The sequence below is a fragment of the Octopus bimaculoides genome, chromosome 2 (genome assembly GCF_046866305.1).
Source record: "Octopus bimaculoides isolate indiv1 chromosome 2, ASM4686630v1, whole genome shotgun sequence".
NCBI lineage: Eukaryota > Metazoa > Mollusca > Cephalopoda > Octopoda > Octopodidae > Octopus > Octopus bimaculoides.
The window spans coordinates 108208092-108230785 of NC_142929.1; the positions used below are offsets into that span (position 1 = coordinate 108208092).

The window sequence follows — 22694 nt, forward strand, 5'->3', positions numbered from 1 at the left end:
CTGTAGTCCTTAAGGCTCCTGTATGTCTTCCACATACAAACACTACTTTCTTTGTTAACCTTCCTATTATTCCACTGCACCTTTTGTGTTTCCATTACTTGCACCAGGTACACCAAATGGAGTTCAAGCCTACAACTTTTTTACATATTGAGCAGGGCTATTTACCTGAAATGGTGGGTAAATCCTATTTGAGTTCTTGCTTACTAGGACCTTAGCTTTTTTGCTAAGTTAACTTTAAGACCCTAGTAAATAAGATTTATTTATCAAAAATTTTTCCTTTTTTTCCAATTTTATAAACTTAAATTGAAATTCCATACGAAAATTTAATTCAAATCAAGAAAAACATTTGTTTTTTGAAACCAAACTTTGATTCAAGTAAAAATTTCAATTCAAAACAATCTTTCTAATTGTTTCTTCTTAAAATATTTTAATGAACTAACATTTATTTTCATTAATTTGAATTTAAAATCTTCAGAAAACAAAATAACAAAATGGGAAAAAAATTGAACCAAAATTTTTATAGGAATCATTTAAAGTATTGTAATATATAATTTCCATGGGAATCTAAACAGTGTTGGTGGTGTTTGACAGATTTCCAATTTATTTTAATATCATTTGGAACTGACTGAAAAATCAGAGACAAGGAGTATTTTGCTTGTAAGACAAATAAAACACTTCTTGATAAATTTTAAACCTTACATAGGAATGATATAGAGTCAATGTTTCAATACAAGTGTTGTCTTCTTTGAGTCAAACAAATATTGGTTTCTCATTGCCAATTCATAAAGTCATTATATTTTAGTGGAAAGGAAAATAAATGTGATGAACATGAAACCAGACTTAAATTAATCAAATTATTTTTGTTCTATTTGTTTTTCATTCTTCTAAGAGTAAAATAATGAAGAGTAAAGTATCGAAAGTTATCCATTGGATATTGTTAGTAAATGTTCTACATTGCTCTAGGGCAGTAACCTGGACTCAAAGGTTCAGCTGGAACACCACGCCTAAAATAAAATAAAAACAATATTATAAAAAAAGCATTAACTTTATTTTGATGTTTTAAACAAGAAATTCATTAAATTGAATTGGGATATTTACAAACTCTGAGAGAAAAAGTTGTATCGAAAGCATGAGGAGTATTACTAAAGTTGAAACATGCCAAAACATACAAAAAAATTGAATATTTTGTTCAAGCGGCATCATTGTTTAGAAGCTGGGCCAGTCAGATTTTTAAATCTTATTTCCCACCCCAACATTTCTCTTTCACTGCAAATACCTCTACATCCACTTTCTGTCCAACCAAATAACCTATTCTTTCCTTTTTTGATTTCTGCCCAGCAATTACTTGAACACTACATTTGGCTGAAAAGCCATTATTTGAAATCTTAGCTTTTCTCACTTCTCATGGCAACAGAACAAACTCTTCTTTACTATTGTTATTGTTGCTAACCAATACTATAGTCAGAAGTTTTTTAGATTCTGAAATTACTCCAGCCAGTTTCATCCCTAAAGGGTCATGAGTCAGCTACTTGTTTTTTTTTTATTTGTACTTAAAAATTGTTTTATTTCAGTTACTTATATTCTGAAGATATATAATCACAGATATAAGAATGCTACTTCATAAGCCCAATTTGAAATATAAGTGAACTGTGCCTTTTGAATTTCTACTGCGCTTTAAAATATATTTTCAATCCTGAAAAGAACTCTAAATTTAACAACAGTTTCCGCCTGACTGGCCTTCGTGCCGGTGGCACGTAAAAGCACCCACTACACTCTCTGAGTGGTTAGTGTTAGGAAGGGCATCCAGCTGTAGAAACTCTGCCAAATCAGATTGGAGCCTGGTGTAGCCATCTGGTTTCACCAGTCCTCAGTCAAATCGTCCAACCCATGCTAGCATGGAAAGCAGACGTTAAACGATGATGATGATGATGTGTAAGGTAACCAAGATGATCAGTTTTAATATGTGCAGTATAGAAAAGGGGATTGAAAGCAACACATTTCTGTTTTATCCTTTCTTAAGATAAAAAAATATATGCTTAACTATTGTTTAGATAACAATATTTCTGCCTCACCATTTTTACTAGGTGTCATAGTGTACAGGAGCTTATCCCAGTTTTCTAAATGTTAAGAAGATAAAGTGATGCTAGTCATTTGAAAGTGTTGCACATGTAAGAATTTGAGTTCAAGAGAAAAAAGTAAAGAAACATTCATAAGTTAAACTGTGCTCTTCTATACTGACAATAATTAACAATATCTCTTTATAGTATTTATTTATTCAGTAACAGACAGACAGATAGATGGAACTGTGTCATAGAGAGTTTAGTTGATAAGGACTAACTAGGACTATACAATTACATTGGCAATGAGGTCCTCGGTAAGCCCTGATTAACTTAGACACATTCACACTAGGTTATATATAAATAAGTATCATAAAGAGACATTTTTAATCACTGACACTGACCTTTAGTCACTTAGCTAGCAACAAATGTCCTTCTCTGATAAATGATTTCTATTGCTGACATGAAACCACACATTTTGAGGGGAAAGGTATAGTTGGTTAAATTTATCTAAGTAGTTGACTGGCACTTCATTTTACCAACCTCAAGAGTGAAAAGCAAAGGTGATCTTGACAAGATTTGAACTTGGAACAAAGAGCCTTAACTAAACACAGCATGATACTGTGTATGGGGCTTTTATTATTTTGTTATTCTACTATAGTTAACAATAAGAAAAATTAATGAAGAATGTTGTGTGATATGGTTGGGGTATAGGTGATGGTAGTTGGTGAAGCATTATTTCCAAGCTATTTTTCAGGTTTTTTTATAATATGCAAATGCTAATTCATACATAATTTGTGTATGAAGCAAATTTAAATTCAAGAAAAGATAAGTATTAAAACAGTAATTCTTACTTTAAAAGCCGACATCTATGAAATTCTAAGCGAGTCTCTGCAGAAGCTATATTTGTTACACTAGCATCACTCCATAAACGTTCAGCAACAGCTGATGCTCTTGGCCTGTAAAAGAAAAAAAGTACTAACTCATATATACAGAAAACTCCAAGACAGTATGTCTTCTGTAGTTGATAGGGAAAAGAACAAAAAAAAAAAAACCTAGAAACAAGTAAACGATATTAGTAACAGACAAAACAATCTGGAATAGATGAAAAGTAAAATTAACTTCAGCAAAGATTTAATTCACAACAGTTAAGTATCAGTGCCAAAGATATATGCTAGTTATATGCCAAGAATATATGTGCAAATGCATTTGTAGTAACTGAGTAGTGACAATGCAAGCCTTGAGAGAGCTCTTTAGAGTTACTCATGGTAAGCCACTATCTAGAGTACAGGTGCCACAAAACATGCACTCAGTACACTCTATGAAGTGGATGGTGTTAAGAAGGGCACCTAGCTATAGGAACCAGGTAAAACATGAGACATTGCAGTAAGGCATGGCCTTCTAACCTGTTGAATGCTGTCAAACTGTCTAACCTATGCTAGCAGAGAAGATAGATGTAAAAATAATGATGACGATGATGATGATTTATATATTTTTGTGTAAGCAGTACACATATGGTACACCGTGCACCTGTTCAGACAACATTAATTTGATGGAGAGAGTAAGCTAATGTGTGGCACAAACATTTTTGCAAAAGTGAACCCTCATACATCGTCTTCAACAGGAGAGTCTGTCATATATATATCACCATCATCATCATCATTTGCTAGTTGTAGAGATGATTAAAATATCTGGGCAAGTGGAATGCAAAATTAATCAAGTCATTCGAGAGGGCATCATTCCCAAGACTGGCATAGCAGTATCATTGTAAACTGATACAAGGACAAAGGCAATGCCTTAATGGAAAGCAACTATAGAGGAATCAAACTTCTAGGTCATGGAGAAAATCGTAGCCCAATAGACCTGGATGAGATGCAGTTTGGCTTTGTTCCAAGAAGAGACACCGCAGATACAATCTACCTAGTGAGGCAACTGCAGGAGAAATACCTAACCAAAAATAAGCTGCTATTCCTAGATTTCATTGATTTGTAGAAAGTATTTGACAAGTTATCACATTCAGTAATTTCTGAGGCTATGAGGAAATTTGATGCAAACAAACAATTTGTGTGAGCAGATCAAGCTATGTACAAGGATGCAGTATTTAAGGTGAGAGTTGGCAATAACTTCAATAATAGATTTAGCATGAAGGTAGGAGGCTATCAGGGTTGGGTCCTTAGTCCTTTTCTATTAATCATAGTCCTTCAATCCATCACTGAGAAGTTTAAGACTGGCTGTCCATGGAAACTCCAATATGCTGATGATCTAGTTCTCATAGTTGAATCTATTAGCCAAATGTGCCCAGGAGTTAAAAGATAATAGGGTTAGTTACGATTTGTATTGATTGGTACTGGGGCATACAGTAGCTTACCAGGGCAGTGGGAGGCCATGTGGGTTATGTACCAGGGAAGGAATTATTTTGGCCAATGGTAAGTACATCATTAATAAACATAGAAAAATAGGGATCTACTCCATCCACTGACAGAGAAAACATTCTGTTGTTACCAGCTGGTGATGTGTGATAGTATGCAAATGACCTCTCTAGCACAGAAGTTTGATTACTTGTATCTCGCATTTATCAGACTACTGATCTAATCTCCTTGTACTTTCTACATGTATACCATTGGATACCTTCTTGTCTCAGAGGTTTGCTCATTTGCACAATAGGGAAAAGTGTACATATTTGGAGCTTCAACATAGATTGTTATATTTATGGTGGAACACTGATGAGGCAAAATGCATGGCTGCATAATGTTTCTACCATTGTTATGCAATTATTCCAACATGTTGCTGAAATGTGTGTGTCTTATAAAGTTTAGAATACCACACATGGTTTCTGCTAATTTTTTCTATTATTTGGCTTGTACTTCACACTCTGGTCTATCCAGAGTTTGGTGTCCTTTTTTTTTTGGTATCCTGTTTTTTGTGCAAGATCTCGCTGGCAGCCATTACCATGTCTGAGACAAGAGTGAGATCTCGCCAACAACCATGTTTGCCATGCACGAGACCACAGCGAGACTCTCATGAGCAACATTTATTTAAGGAGGTGTATTAAGCAATTCGTCCTCTTTCTAGCATTGGCGCTCACATTGAACAACACTGCAAACTAGCAGCTCACAGCGGATTCTTAACCCACTCTAACTTTACCTGTTATCTCCAGAAGTAATGTACCTCACGTGAACGGAGCTACAACGAACCACGCGCTGCCATACAGATGGTCGCCGGGAGCAAACCCCATGAAATGAGAACTAAAATAAACAACCATTGAATTGCATCCGCTTGTAAGCTTCTTCTTCTTCTTCTACAGAAAATAATTATAATGGGAGAAGGAGATACTCTGCAGGTATCATGAACCTTCGAGACCCATTATATATATATATATATATAATCTTAGATATACACACATTGGTCTACTTCTGTACTCCAACCAACACTACTAATCATTTTATTTCTCACTATAGTTATTGAAACTTTTATCAAGTTCTATAAGAGAAAGATTAGATGAATAGCTTAATGGCCATATGAAAATGAAAGTGAAAAAAGCTTGGCAAGTTTTAGAGCAGCTGTTCACATCAGCACTATTGACTATCACACTTTGATAATCCAGAATTCAAGTGAATTAAACATTAACAACAATATCAGAGATGACAGTGACAAAAACAAATAGATTCAATACCTACCAAAGTCTGGGAGTAAGGTTGGTACCATCAACATATTCTCCCCACATACATACTTCACCTCCAATTACCAGTTCTTTCTGTTTAGTAGAACCTATGCAAATAAATAAAAATACATAGTTTAATTAGAGCAATTTATTGTCATAATGACAGGATCTGTCAGTTCATCACACACACAAGTGTGCTTCTCCCCATACATACAGAGTTCATTTCATTAATCGCAACGGTCGGTCGGTCGGTCGGTCGGTCGGTCGGTCGGTCGGTCGGTCGGTCGGTCGGTCGGTCGGCCAGCCAGCCAGCCTGCCTGCCTGCCTGCCTGCCTGTCTGCCTGTCTGTCTGTCTGTGAATGTTTACGAAAAAGCTACATTGAGCTACAGACTGTGATGCTGCCATTTCTGGTTGGCATCATCTGGCGATATTTGTTGTCATTTTCTATCAATAAATTTTCCACTAGCTTTCCACTTTTGAATTTGTTTGGAATAGAAGAAAGAAACTGCTTTAATTGAAAAACAGGTAAAGGTTGACAAAAAAAGGTGCTGCTGCCAAAAGTCCTGCTTGAATTACCTTCCTTCTAAACTATGAAAACACAGAAAACAGATGCTAAACAAAACAACGATTGAAAGACATTGTGTGTGTGTGTGTGTGTGCATGCACACATGCATATATACACACATATATAGCTAATAGCTAAAAGTAAGCTACTGTACTAGCATTCATTGACTTGGAGAAAGCTTCCGATGGACATTTGATCCCTCATCTGGTGGTCCCTGAATAAGATAGGAGTAGAATGTCATGTATAAGCTATACAAGCCATATACAAAGGTAAAATATGTAAGGTGAGAGATAACAATGAGTATAGCAATGAATTTAGTGAACAGGCAGTAGTTCACCATGGCTTAATTCTCAGCTACCTCCTATTCGTTAGTCCTCCAGGTCATAACAGAAGAAGTTAAGACTGGCTGTCCTTGGAAACTATAATGCTGATGACTTCATTCTTATAGTAGAATCTGTAGTAGAATCAGAAAAGAAATTCCAGGTGAGGAAGCAAAACTGGAAATCAAAGAGCCTTAAAGTTAACAAAAACCAAATTTCGAATAAGCAGGAAAACAAACAAGATTCCACTCGCTTCAGAAAATGCCACAACTTGATAAGTAAGAAAGGAGTAAGAAGAAATTCTATACGGTGTACCTAGGGCAGGATATGAATGAACAAGAAGTGCAAAGGAATCATAAGAAAGTTAATGGAGAAAGTAATGTTTGTGTGTGGAAGATTAAAACATGGGAAGTAAGTATCTCAAATGCTCAGGAGATTCCCAAAAGGTAGTAAATATTGGGTTGGCATGAAAGTAATTTCGGTTTTTTAGTTTGAAATAAAAGTCATTTCTTTTCATACAAAGAATGAACTTTAATCAATTATATATTTCCTGTTTTGTTTGATGAGTTTTTGCCATCTTTCTGGCAACTTCATGTTTCCACGCTCATAGAACTTCTGGTCCTTATCAGCCAAAAACTGAAGCAAGTGCAATTTCAGGTCATCATCATTATTGAAAGTTTTACCATTCAAAGAATTTTTCAAATTTCGAAATAAATGGTAATCTGATGGTGCAAGGTCAGGGCTATATGGTGGCTGTGACATCACTTCCCAAGTAAGCTCCAATAACTTTTTTACAAGTTAGCAAAGATGTGTGCGGTCTAGTGTTGTCATGATGGAACACAATTCCTTTATGATTTTCCAATTCTGGCTGTTTTTCTTTGATTGCTTCCTCCAGTTTCATTAGTTGTTGACAGTAAACATCTGAATTGATCGTTTGGTTCCTTGGAAGCAGCTCAAAATACACAACACCTTTTTAATCGCACCAAATTGACAGCATGACCTTTTTTTGATGCAATTCAGCTTTCAATGTGGTTTGTGCTGGTTCATTATACTTGAACCATGATCATTTTTGATTGATGTTATTGTAGACAATCCATTTTTCATCACCAGTGATGATTCATTTCAAAAATGGTTGATTTCATTGCAATTGAGATGCATATTACAAATATTGATTCGTGTTAAGCGACTCTCTTTCAATTTGTGCATAGCCCAAATATCGAGCTTCTTAACGAGTCCAAGACATTTTATGGCTTTGATTTGGTCATCATCAACTTCAGTAGGTCAACCAGAATGCTGGTCATCTTTGAGTGAATAATCTCCACAGCACTCACCACCATGGACAACAACCTTCCCCACCACTGCTGCTAACCTATAGCCAGTCTTCATTGTCCTCAATGTGACCTTTACAGCACCAACTACACCAGTATTTGGGGAACTGCAACTACAAGCCAAAGCACCAGACTATCCAAAATGGCAGGATCTATGTAGATACACATTTCTTTGACTGTATTCTTCTTAAGATAGGCCTTTGCACCTGAACTATAAAGGTTTTTTTAAACTTTCTGCATTGTTAGAAGCTTCTTGATTTCTAATTTCATTCATTTTTCTACTTCTGCATTACAATGTTTCAAGCAAACTACAACACTCTTAAACCAAAACAATATTTTTTTTGTTCATAAAACAATGGGTTATGTAGTAGTAAATGCTAAATATTTCAATGAATTAAAGTGGTCCATAAATCAAGTTCTTTGCTCTTGCCAGAAATAGTTGCCAAATCTTCCTCAAAGCACACCTGCCATTTAAAAAAAGAAAGAACATGTGTACTGTAGTCAGAGTCAGGAGGGCCACAGATGTTACACACTTGATCATATGCCATCTGGATCAGGATAACAACATCTACTTGTATTTTCTAATCAAGATCCTTATGTCACTTTGAACATATTGTTTGTGTCAGAGTACATCAGAAAAATCATTTTAGAAAATAAGAATTAATGTTTAAATTAAAACAGGCTCAACTTCTTTTTCTTTTTATTCACAAAGTTTTGTTATTCATTGGGTTGTAAGGTATAATGGAAAAAATAATGCAAGAAATAGAGGGATCCTTCCTTCTCTCAAAACTTCAAAAATATGCATGCACACACACTCCTAGGTTTTTGAGAAACACTTGTCCTTGCAATAAAACAATAGGAAATTATTCTGTATGAATCTATAGCTAAATCAGTCATTCATTTCCAGTCATAGGTAAAAACTGTCAGCGATCAATTTATGAAAGTTTGTAATAAGTAAATCATCATCATCATTTAACTTCTGTTTTCCATCTGGCATGGTTTCTATGGCTGGATGCCCTTCCTGATGCCAACCACTTTACAGTATACTAGGTACTTTAATACTGCACCAGCATGGGTATGTTTATGTGGCACCAGTATGGGTACTTTTTACATGGCACCAAATGTAATTAATGATTTCTATCAATGTAGCAAGATTACACATTTATTGTCATATAGTATGGTTGGATCAACTCCAGTATATAATTGGTATTTATTTTATCTATGTCAAGGAAATAAAAGGAAAAACAAAGTTGAAGCCTAAATGATTTGAACATAGTATGTAAATAGATGCAATTAAAAACTGGCGTTAAATTAATTCCTTACCAGAAAAATTTTGAGGATCACAAGTATAATATTGTTGCCAGTCAGATCCATAAGAAATATAGTTAAGATACCAGCATGAGGAAAGTAGTGTTTTATAACCCATGCTTGTAACCTTTGCTAATTCTTCCTTGAAGCCACTTTTCCAGACATGGACCACAGTATCATTTTGAACCTGAATAGAAATTGTTCATGCATCAATGATTACGATTAGATATTTAAATCAAAGTAAAATGTTTTTATCTTACATAAGATGAAATGAAATTAAATGAAAATAAAGGAGGAGGAAAAAGGAGGAAGGAAAGAGAGAGAAGGAGAGAAAGAGAAATTTATACAAACTGTAGCTTTGTTATCAATGACTTCTTGCCAGATCAGATAGTGTTTATGGTTATATGCAACAAGGTCTAATAATCTGTAACATAAAGATAAAAACATTTGGTCAAGCATGTATAACAGAAAACAATAGTGATAAACAATTTACATTACTTATAGAGAAATATGTTTATCTACTGAGCGGAAATAATAGTATGTACAGCTCTGCATACACACAATGTAGATGAGTATGCATTACACGCACTTATTTAAACATGTATCTATAAATACACACACACACACACACACACACACACACACACACACACACACAGGTTTATATGCATTTGTGTTCATATATGTTTATGCCACCTATGAAAATCGAGGCATATGGGTAACTATGATATCTATTTTTTAATTCAATAGTATTTTTTGGAGTCAGGTGACTTATGATATATCTCATAAAATTTTCCCTTCTGAATCACATCAATTGATTGAGAAATCAATACACCAAAATGTCTACTTATAATCAGCTATTGTTTGTCAAGTTTCAATCAAAACATTACAGAGCTTTAAAGTTTGATCATTTTTACCCAATCAGAAAACAGGATTTGTACTTAATAGCTGTGATAAAATGAAAGTAAATATTAGAACACCGGGTTTTAAACAAAATGAAAGAAATGCATGAGAATTAATACATATACACAGAGTAAGTGTCAAGAGTATGGTAAATATAGAGAGATATAGATTGATCGTGATAGGTAAAGAGTGGGAAATTTTTCTTGAGGATGCACTGTATCAGAGCCTTTTGGAGCTAAACACACATACATAACCACATACACTTGCATTTGTATAATAGACATAAGTTTTATCACATATACTGACCACTATATTGTGACCTATAATAGGAATTTCATGAACCCTACATGCAAACCTCATCACTTAAAGACAAAATATTGAGTCCTTTTAGTTTTATACAAGTAAGAAAATTAAATTGCATGAAAGATATATTGGAAGAGGTAACTGATAGTTATGTGACTGTTGTTTGCATGTGTGTGTATGTGTATGTGTGTGTGCATAATTATCATACCCAGTGTGGGTTATACAGTTTCAAAATGCCTCCAATTTTAGCCATATTTAAGAAAAAAATTACTCTTATACACTTACAGCTGCATGCACTCACTTCACTTAACTCTAATGGACACAGTTTTACTGTATATCTAGTTCCTGAAAATCATTTCCATCATTGGTATGTGCATGTGCTTGTACATGTGTATGTGCTTGTGTGTATGCATGTAGTTCTTTTACAGTTATTATTTAATATTTAAGGCTCATTGAATCCATAATTAATGATTTGACACAAACTGGATTGTTTGCATTTTGCATTCTGTATTATAATCTTTTTCTGTAGTTTGATTTTGTTAGTTGTTAATCTGTTACTGTTGTCATTGTTGTGCTTCCTGCTGCTATTTCTGCTGTTGTTGCATCTTCGACAATTTTTTATAATGAATTTATTCTTGTATCTGCATTGTGACATCTTCTCAGTTCTGTTTAAGAAACATATTCATTGCATAATTATATTATATTTTTCTGTGGTGCATAGTAGGCACATCCTAGAAGCATTATGCAAGGGACAATGCAATCTATTATTGCCAAGTTTGTTATATTCATTTTTATGCATCCCTCTTTTAAGTCCCAAATGTGCTTTGATAGAGACACTGCATTTCTTCTATCTATGCTGTGAAATAATAAGTGTAGTGTATATGTAGCCTTGAACAGTCTGCTTATTACTTCAGTGTAGTTTTTATTTGTCCTTCTTGTCATATTGCTTTGTAGATTACCTTTTTTTAAAGGCAGTTTTCATTTAACATGAATTATTCAAAACACTGCAGAACGTGTACCATCTATTTTACTCATCTTATTCATCATCCTCATATTCTTCAATCGTATATAAACAAATCAGACAAAACAAATTCGGCATGCTTGACTTCCATTCACAACCAATCCCTACATAACAGTGTACATGTAATTCAAGATCCTCCTCAAGCAGATCATATCCAGAGTGCTGGATCAAGAGATTACTTTAAAATGTTTTATTAGTAACTTTCTTGCTCTTACTCTGCACAAGTTAAGCTGATCAAGAATTATTCATTATCAAGAACTAATAATATAAATACATGAAGAACTAAAGGTTATAAAACAACATTATGCAACATACAAAATACTTACTTCTCCATATAGTATTGTTCTAACTTATAATAAGATGTTCCAAATTTCATATTTTGCATGAATTTAGTAATATCAGGATTGCTTTTCCTATAAAAAGATAAAAACAAAGTTCAGAATATATTGTAGTAAATGATGATTTAGATAGGACCTGTCATCAACTATTAACAAATATGTGAGAGCTTCTAACAGCTTTGTCTTCTGTAATATAAATTTATTAATATTCAAAACATTTTGTAAGAAGCACGCTAAGTAGATTCCAATATTAAATTATCAAAAAAGAAAGCTAATACTGAATATAAAGGATGTAGTATGATCCATTAGAGAACAAATATTTATAACTTATAAGAAATTTCAGTAAGAGTCTTTTTGTTGATCTATTTTAAAATCTTATTGAATAGATGATACAAGCAAATGAAAAATATAAATTGCACAAAGAAAATCACTAAGATGCTAACATAATTTCTGCTTTGTATGCTTTCTGTATTCTAGTGTGTTAGCCAATTCATTATGATGTAACAGGTCATATTCAACTTGTTTTACACTTGTCACTGCATATGTGAGGATTGGTTGAAAAATTCACAGGCTGACCAAGATTCTCTCATGGAATGTGATCAAACGAGGTTTATTTTTCAACATAGTCCCCCTTGTAGTCCACACACTTCTTCCATCAGTGTTGCAGTGCTTGGATCCCATTAGTGAAGAAGCTTTCAGCAAAAAAGTTATCAACAGCAAATATGATGTCATCATCACTGCAATACTACTTCTCAGCCAAGTTTCGTTCTATGGTGGGGAATAGATGATAGTAAGATGGAACCAAATCAGGAGAATAGGGTGGGTGATCAACCAGTTCAAAGCCAGTCACACACAGCAGCCTTTGAAAGAAAAGGACTTGTATGCTGGAGCATTATTCTGATGAATTAAGACCCCTTTGTCAGTTTTCCTGAGAGTGAAGTGGGAGTTGATCTTGATAGCCTTTCATAACTGCCTTAGCAGTTTCTTTCTCTTTTGTCTCTCTCCCTCTCTCTCCCTCTCTCTCTTTGTCTATGATTAGAGCTCTATAGCTTAACAATTAGAATTATGAAATGATATATAGTAAAATGGGGTTCCTCTACAGGATGAAATGATATATAGTAAAATGGGGTTCCTCTACAGGATCTCTGAAGTTATATTACTTGACAAAGTATGCAGCCTGGAGATCAGGGAGTCTCTCTCCAGGTCAAGCTGCTACTTCACTGCATTGTGAGGTCAAAGCTTCAATACTTGTGATTAGAATGTTACAAGAATCACAAAATAGATTCTTAAATCTAAACCAACTAGCAGAAGACCTAGGTATTAAGGGGGTTGGATAATATCCAAACACTTAGTTGGTTACATTTGGGAATCTAGCTGGAAAATTTAATGCTTTAGTTTCTTTTCTGATAGGACCCTAAGGAAGCAATGCCTGAGGACTCTACTCCTATGATCCCACTGCCAAGAATACTGGGCAATGAAAATAGATGGATATATATAAAGTAAAATTTTCTTCTTTTCCTCTTATTTTGGTTTAATTTATTCTCAACAGCATTACCATAGTTTTCCAAATCACTGTTGAAAAAAAATGTTACAAAAGACTGCAATTCAAATGAGACATACCAAAATTATTAAAGAGCAAAACTTGAATTTAATATAAAACTATCAAACATGATTATGACAAACTGAACAACAATACTTACCAACAATCAAAGTTAACCTCATCTCCCCCAGCATGGAAATATTTATCAGGAAACATCATGCTAATTTCATAAATAAACTTCTTCATAAAGGCATATGTAGAATTCAAAATTGGATTGATAGGACCATATTTACCATTCTTAGACGAAGAATAGTAACATGGAGTAAGAAGTTCTTTCTGAGATTTACCCCAGGATAAAGTATGGCCTAAAAGAAATGATTACATATAAACAGAAAATGCATGAATTTATGAATTCTACCAATAAATTTTAAAATCAAATTGATATGACAAAAACAGATTTAGGTAATCAGAATCTATTTATCTAGCAGCAGCACCCACCATCATCATCATTTAATGTCTATGTTCCATGCTGGCATAGGTTGGGTGGTTTGATAGGATCCAATGAGTCCAAGGGCTGCAACATGTGCCAGTGTCGGCTTTGTCATGGTTTTTATAGTTGGGTACCCTTCCTAACACCAATCACTTTACAGAGTGTATTGGGTGCTTTTCTATGCCACTGACAATAGTGAGGTTGTCATGCATCTTGCATGACTATGCCACCCAAAAAATAATCAAAATTTTTATTCATGATAATATCTGGCTTTTATTTCAGAAAGATCAACATGGCAAAGACAAAATCACAAGCAAATAGGGGAGAAGACAAAAGGTAAATGTTAACTGGGAAGTTAGTATTGTAATTTTGATACTTTTTGATTGATATTTAGGAAGGACATAATCAAGAATTTGATGTTGTGTTCAAAATGCAAGCAATGAGTACAAGAAAGATGCAGTGGGTCCCTGGCACTAACAGGTAAAAAAAAAGACTTCAGAGTTGATAGATTTTAGCATATGATGGGTTGTTGTATGAAATGCAATGCAATGTGGTTTAAGGCTTGTTAATGTTAAGTCTTTTGGTTAATATAAGTCAGGATAGATATCAATAAGAAAATACAAAGGCAAATTGAAGTTGACCACACTGCAACATTTATTACTGTTGCTAAAGTGAATAAAAGCAAACTGATAGAACATGAATAATTGCCAAAGGTTTCTAAAAGTTGAAGATGAAATGTTGGAAAGACACAAAGCATAACATCAAGGATTCTGGATACAATTATGGTTTGCTGAAGCTGCAAATTGGAATACACTGCTCTCATTGTTGAAGATCCAAAACTTGCTCATAGCAAACTCACCTTCCTAAGGAATTAAGGAAGAAAATCGTCCCTTAAATAACTGATGTTGAGACACTTGGCTAGTCTATCACGCTAAGGGATGGACAGTTTGTGTAAAGGTAAATGAACTTGACCATTATGTGATGACCCAAAAATAGGTAACCAAAAGTCAAGAGCCACAATGTGGGTAGCCAAAGGTAAAGAGAGATCATGCTTCTGCTACAGCTGTATAGAAGTAGTTAGCGGAAGGCTCATCTATGAAATGAAGTCTACAAGTTGCTCAAATAACTCATAAGATGTAGTAAATAGTCTCTACAAGCTAGATGACTTGCCAAAAACACAAAAGCTACAATACAGAATTATAAGAAATTAGTCAGTTTTGGAAGTTGTAGTCTTTGTTGCTAACAAACAGTTCCTCACCATATGAAATGTAGAATAAGAAGTGTGATATTTCAAGTAGAGAAACATCTTTAATCCAGCAGAACATCTAGGATGTGACAACTGGGGTATTGAACTTATGAAATCTTACCCATTATAACTCTATATTTATACAGAAGCACAAAATACACAAGAAATAGCCATAAGTTTAGAATGAGTGTTCTTATAAAAGAGATATTATTCTAACATGAAGGCAGTACCTTAGCATGGTTTTAGCTATGACATCTAAAACAATATAAAGAATAGACATACAGCATAGTTATTAACCATTGGTAAACATGCAAACACACTCCTCACATACACAGGGACTATTTGATGCACATGTTAGCAATCTCCAGCTAGTTGAACCATCACACATTCAATGACAATTTCATGAACATATACAAGAACATATAGACAACAATGACACTCATAAAGAAATATCAAATTAGTCAATAGCAGTCACATAAAATACACATGCAAGTCAGTGAGTGTGTCTTTATGTAGTCAGCCAATCTACTACAAATAGCAGCCAAATCTCTCACTAATTACATGCTGTTATTTTGAAAATGGGTACACACATGAATAAGCAACCCTAGGTGGACAATGCTCTTGAGGTCATGATGATCATCATTGGACTGTGGTATGCTCAGTTAGAGCTGAGAGCTAAACAGCAACAACAATACACACAACATGCATGTGTATACACACCCACTGTTTCATGCAGACTCATGAATGCATGTATATACAACAACACACACATATATACATTCTTACAGACACCATTTGTGATTTATGACTTATTTAAAAACACGTACCTGGTGTATCAAATTCTGGCACCACTCTAATGCCTCGCAGACGAGCATATTCAACGATCTCCTTTACATCAGACTGGGTGTAAATATGTGTCAATGGGTTAAATGCTCCCTGTTAATGAAGTCAGAACAAAAATACAAAACATTATTATTGTTATTATTATTATTATTATTATTATTAAGGTGATGAACTGGAAGAATTATTAGCATGTCAGACAAAATGCTTAGCAGTATTTTATCCGTCTTTACATATTGAGTTCAAATACTGCTGAGGTCAACTTTGCCTTTCATCCTTTCAGGGTCGATAAATTAAGTACCAATCATTTATTATGGTCAATGTGATCAACTATCCCCCTCCCCACAAATTCCAGGCTTTGTGCCTATAGTAGAAAGGTTTATTAGGGTGATGAACTGGCAGAATCATTAACATACCAGACAAAATGCTAAGCAGCATTTTGACTGTCCTTACATATTGAGTTCAAATACTGCCGAGGTCAACTTTGCCTTTCATCCTTTAGGGGTAGACGAAATAAATACCAGTTGAACACTGAGGTTGATATCATCAACTAGCTCCCTCCCACAAAATTTTAGGCCTTGTGCCTATAGTGGAAAGGATTATTATTTTTATTATTGTTTTGCTATTCTTCTCAAACACACAGATCTTTTACAGTTGGGTTGTGTATACTTATGCCTCAGCTCCTGCCAGCAGCTCAGAGTCATAACACCTTCCTAAGCACATGAGCTATTCCAAGCACTGCAGTTATTTCTGTACTGCCTAAAATATCTGGTATGTCAAAGATATCAGGTATTGTATCCAGATTCTTTGAAATTGTTCTGAGTGAAAAAGGGACATTTTTGATTGTTGCTTGATGTATTTCCTGTACTAAGCTTGCCAAATCCTGGCATTTTGTCAGCTCTCTGATAATTTGTTAGATAGGGACAAATGATCTCTTAAGTGATATGATCTCCTAACTCTGACTTCCAGTGCTGACGAGCTGGAAATTTCTAATTTCGCTTAGTTATTACAGAAGGACTTGATGTTTTTTTATTGAATTTTATGACCCGTCATAACATTTCTATTTAGATTATATACTCATGTGAGTCTTTGTGCACAGTTATGATATCAAGACAATTATGCTCCACACACCTGTCTGTAAAGACAGTCATGTTCCACATGACTTTCATTTGCTCATTCTCAACCAACGCCTGTGGAATGTGGTCATATCATTTTTCTGTGCACTGAAGGTTGTATTTCTTGTAGAGTTTTAAGTACACTCTAAAAGAGACCTTGTCATATCGACATCTGTACTCCTTTTGTGCTAACTATGAGCAACCACTAACAAATATGATGTACACTTTCAATCTCCTGCTCACACTTTCTGCACAGTAGTGGTCGATTACTTGACCAAATTTGTTCTCAAGGCCTTTGGTCTATTTCTTCGGATACTCATTCTGCCACCATCTCCATGACTTAGGATCAGCCAGTTTTTGTGTTTCTTGCAAAAACACTCCATGCAATGGCTTCTCTTTCAACAATTCCACCACCACCTCCTCCTCATACACCCATTTCTTAGAAATCAACCAAAAAGTCTGTTTCTGCTATATACCTCCTCATTCAATGCTGCTTTTTAAAATCCACTCGTGCCATAACTAAATACTCATCCAATTAAATCCAATCAGATCTTACATATTCCTCCAAACAATCAAGCTTTTTCCACCTTCATTATGGGGAAGATACAGCCTAGCTATATTATCGTGTGAATGAAAGCATCTTTCATGGTCATTATTCTTCTTGTCCTTCGATCTAAGCTGTTCAAGTTTTCCTTCAGCCATTCCACAATGCCTAACCATTCTTTACAACCCCCACTATCCAGGCATTAATGGCTTCAATCAAGTTACCCCCATTCAGCTTAGATCTACGAAGTTTCTTCATGTGCCAAATGTACTCTTCTCTTATCCTGAAAGTACTCTTCTCTTATCTTGAATGTCTTCTTCTTCTTCTTATTATTATGATGGTGGTGGTGGTGGTGGTGGTGATGGTGGTGGTAGTGGCAAGCTAGCAGAATCGTTACTGCACTGGGAAAAATGCTTAGCAACTTTTTGTCCATCACTATGTTCCAAGTTCAAATTCCGCTGAGGTCAACTTTACCTTTCATCCTTTCAGGGTCAATAAAATAAGTATCAGTAGGACACTGGGGTTGGTGTAATTCACTTATCCCCTCTCTGAGATTGCTGGCCTTGTGCCAAAATTTGAAATCATTGTTACTATCATTATTATTTGTAAGAATAAACCCCAGTAGTTGCTTTTTATAAGCTCTTCAAAGTTAAAGAAATTATTTAGACAATCACCTGAGGAGGTGTAGTTTACACCTTAGATTTAAGATAATGATTGCACAACATCTCACCTATGTACTTGTAGCGAGGCACAAAGAAGCCAGTGCCATTTTGAAACAGCAAGATCTTGCCTGTAACCATTGCCATATGAGAGGCAAAATCGAGATCTCGCCTGCAACCATTATTTAAGGAAAAGACAACAAATTTTCCCTCTCATTCTTCTCACACTGACGCCAAGCAAGACATCGAAGCCAGGAGCTCACAGTGGACTTTTTTCCCACTGTGATACCACATGCATTGTCTCCAGAGGTTACTGAACCTCATGTGTATGGGAGAGAAGGCTAACTATGCACTGCTGCGAAGATGGTTATTGAAAGCAAACTCCTTGTATGAAACACCTGTGAATAAACGGTTATTGAATTTACTCTGCTTGAAAACTTCATTCTTTGTATTTCCAGCTCCTTGAATCAACAGAATAATTATAATGGAAGAAGGAGATACCCCAAAAGTATCATAAAAACCTTCCTTCCATTATATACTAAAAGGTGTAAGAATGTGTTGAAACAATTGTAGCGATTTTACATAAAGAATGTCATTAATTCCATTTATCATTTGTCTATTTATGTGTGTGTGTGTGTGTGTGTGTGTGTGTGTGTGTGTGTGTGTGTGTGTGTGCATATAAAGTTGCCTATGTTTCAAAGATTTGTGGTTTAAGGCTTATCAAATATTAAATATGTAGAGTATGTTGTTCTATATATATGTTTATTAAAGTACTTAACATTACATGTGGGACAAAAGTAGTTGTTGCAGTAAATGTAGCAATAGTAATGGAACACAAGTTAAAAGAATTTAAAATGAAATTAAGATATTTGGAGGGAGGTGGTGAGTTGTTGAAAACAAGTGGGGTTGACAGAAGGACATATGAAAGTTAAAAATTTTAAAAATTGACAAAGAGTGATATTTTCAAATAATAAGATAAGAGAGGAGAAAACAAATAGAGAGACAGATAAAAGGGCAAACAAAGGAGAGAGAGAGAGAGAGAGAAATGACATTAATAGGATAGTGAATTCATAATTTAAATGAAGAGGTATAAGTTGTTGCTTAAGATCAAGGTCATTAGGTTATCAATCTAAATTTTAACTGGACTGACATTATTCTAGGTCTGTTGTACTATAGCCCATACTAGAATTACTTGAGCGCATAGTGGGTCTATCAGAACAATAATAAAGGCTTATTATTGAATTCATAGTAAAATAGTATAAGCACAGGCATGGCTGTGTGGTAAGATTGCTTTCCAATAACAAGGTTCAGGGTTCAGTTTCAGTGTGTGGCATCTTGGGCAAGTGTCTTCTACTATAGCCCTGGTTTGACTGTCATATATATATGTGCATGCGCGTGCGTGCATGTGTGTATGTGTGCGTACATGCACATGTGTATATATGTATATGAGTATCTTAGTGTGTGTTTGTGTATGCTTGCCTTGACATCACATGATAGTTGTAAATGACTGTCACTGTCATACAAGCAGTGTCACTCATTTCCTATATACTGTAAGAACATGTCTGGCTATGGGGAAACTAAACATTACTTTGTTTAGAAACAGGTGAAGATTGATGACAGTAAAGACATCCAGCTGTAGGAAATCGGCTTCAATAAACTCTGTTTGAGCCATGCAAGCATGGAAAAGTGTTATGCTAATATGATGATGATGGTGATGATAAGCATCAACATTTGAATTTTTAGAGCTATACATTTTTATAGTTAAGCTAACAAAATTAATAGTTATATTGATTGCATTTCTGGTTCCAAAACAGTAAATTTTGAATGAAATTAAAGATGATATTGGCATTGACTTTAAGGTTGATTTTAAAGTTAATTTTAAATTATATGTTTCTGTAGGTGCGTGGCCTAGTGATTAGGTTGTTGCACTCATGATCATTGGATCATGGGTTCAATTTCCTGATTGGACAACGTATTGTGTTCTTGAGCAAAAACACTTTGTTTCATGTTGCTCCAGTCTTCCTTTCGATCGGTGGGGAATGTTAGTCTGCTTGCCTAACCAGCAGGGTGGCATCATTTGAAGGCTAAAACAATGTTAAAGTACATTGTGGCCAGCAATGTGTAACAACATTTTACAGCATGTTTGGTTATGTGATCATGTGACGTTTATGTGTAAATATTTGTATACAATGTACGTTGTTTAATAAATTTTGGATTCAAAGTTACTCTATGTAAGTAGGTTATAAGTAAGAGATAATTATTAATGAAAGACAGTATAGGTTGTAACTATAGTTATGAATTTTGAGGGATGTTTATCAGCAATGTGTAGCAAGTCGATTGATCATGTAGGAGCTCCTACTGTACAGATATATAAAATTTGAAAGTATTGCATAATATGTCATAATGACATGAAAAGGCATAGCAGGCCATAAAATAATATAATACAATGTAATATGTTGTATATATGATATTAATTAATAATGCAAAAGCTATGAATGGTCAGAATATAACATAGTGTAATAGTAATGAAAGTGGTGATAAAACACTATATAGTAGAATTATGGTATGTTTGTGATAAATCAGATGTAAACAGATATAAACTTGAAAAGGAATTAGACAAATGTAGATATATGCATGCGTTTGCAAATGAATAATCTTGATGTTGCATACAGGAATGCACATGTTTATATCAAATGGAGAGAAATATTGTGATAGAAAGTAATATAATATGAAGGCCAAAATGTAGGTTGCTTCCAAAAAGCAAATATTCTATTACACACACACACATACACACACAGAGGCATGTCATAGCTCTGCATAGAGCTTAGTTGGGTGTACACAACAACAACAACAACAACACATGTTGCCAAAACATTGAACTCTCAGATAATTTACCCACTAATAGCAAAATAGAAGCAACCCACTGTTCTGAAGTGTAGTGGTTGTAAAATTGACATATTGCAGTATTGAGTTGAAGTCCTTCTTTGGAATATCTTGACCCAGTCAGACTGATTTGTCTAAGGTAAACTTCATGAAGATGAAATCAACAGTAGAGCTTGGAAATGATCCAGTGAGTTATGTTAAAAGTATTAAATTACTATAAGCCAAAGACAACATTCCAACGTTTAGAAAAAGTATAAAGAATGAAAAAAGATTTTATACATATTTACTTTATTGCTGAGTTCTGGGAAGTAAAAACTCTGGTATGGAAATGACTGATCATCAACAATGTGCCAATGGAACACATTGAATTTGTTCTGTGACATGATTTCCTAAAATGGTAAATAAAAGAGAAGAAAAAAAAAATTATTTTCTTTACGAAAGTCATCATCATTATTGTTAACACCACTCCAACAAACTCCTATCAGCATCATTATTAGCATCATCATTTTCAGCAGCACAATGCTATGAGTATCATCATTGCTACTATCATCCAATTACTTATCAAGATCTTCATCCATATTTTCATATGATTCTCTGATAATAACAATCAGATCAACTAAGAGAGCATTCTGAAGAACACAATAGGCTAGGGTTGAAAAATATGTCAATGTGACAGAAAAGATAGTTATAATGGCAAAAGAAATGGTTTTACCGAAGTTAGTAGACATGACAAAATCATGACACAATATCAACTACTCTTAAGATATTAAAGAGCAATAGTTATATCAATGATAGTTAACATTGTATAACAATTTTAAAGCATAGAGGCATCTTGTAACTGGGTTGATCCACATGACAGCATTCCTGCATTACAAAAACCTGCTCTTGTGTCTGTATCTCATCAAAAGAAATCAATACCTTATCACTACACTACATTCTAAGTTCATTTTGCCTTTCATCATTCCAGAGTTGATACCATTGAGTACTAGTCAAGTACGGGGGTTAATTTAAGTGACTGATACTGGTATCACTCTGGTTTCTTCCAACAAGAGATTACATCTGAAAAGAGCAAATGTACTTTCTCAGTGGTTTACATGTGCTTTATAGGTGGACAGGGGTGTAAACTATAACAGCCATGGTATTCCTAAGAGGAACAGTGACCACAGCCTTGCAAGATATAATGATAGAATGATACTACATGACATATCTATCATTGCATCTGATGCAAATGCAAATAACAGTTGATAGACATGATGATATGAGTGAAGTTGATAATGAGGATTGAAGATGATAATGATGATCTTAAGAATTTATAAACTATTTACAAAGTATATATAATCTATATATATAAAAATGAGAATGTGTGTCTGTCTGTCTGTCTGTCTGTGTCTGTCTGTCTGTCTGTGTCTGTCTCTGTCTGTCTGTCTGTGTGAATCCCTAAAACTCGAGAACTACGCAACCAATTTCATTCAAATTTTACACATGCCTTACTTAGGGTTCCAGTTGTGTTTTAGTAAAAAAAAACTAGTTCGAGCACACGGCAACATAATATCTCCTCCACTATTTAAGTAT

At 34.6% G+C, this 22694-nt stretch overlaps 1 protein-coding gene across 1 annotated transcript in view; it reads right to left on the bottom strand.

Annotated features, from left to right (window-relative positions):
* Positions 1 to 400: 400 nt before the first annotated feature.
* LOC106868116 (beta-hexosaminidase subunit alpha) overlaps positions 401 to 22694 on the bottom strand; it is a 46315-nt gene continuing 24021 nt past the window's right edge. Inside the window, exons 4-12 of the mRNA XM_014913245.3 lie at positions 21410 to 21511; positions 15909 to 16017; positions 13506 to 13710; positions 11794 to 11880; positions 9592 to 9664; positions 9256 to 9427; positions 5735 to 5825; positions 2912 to 3016; positions 401 to 1004 (exon numbers count right to left, since the gene is read on the bottom strand). Of these exons, the coding sequence (XP_014768731.1) occupies positions 950 to 1004; positions 2912 to 3016; positions 5735 to 5825; positions 9256 to 9427; positions 9592 to 9664; positions 11794 to 11880; positions 13506 to 13710; positions 15909 to 16017; positions 21410 to 21511 (999 nt within the window). The 3' untranslated portion in view covers positions 401 to 949. The remainder of the gene's footprint in view (positions 1005 to 2911; positions 3017 to 5734; positions 5826 to 9255; positions 9428 to 9591; positions 9665 to 11793; positions 11881 to 13505; positions 13711 to 15908; positions 16018 to 21409; positions 21512 to 22694) is intronic.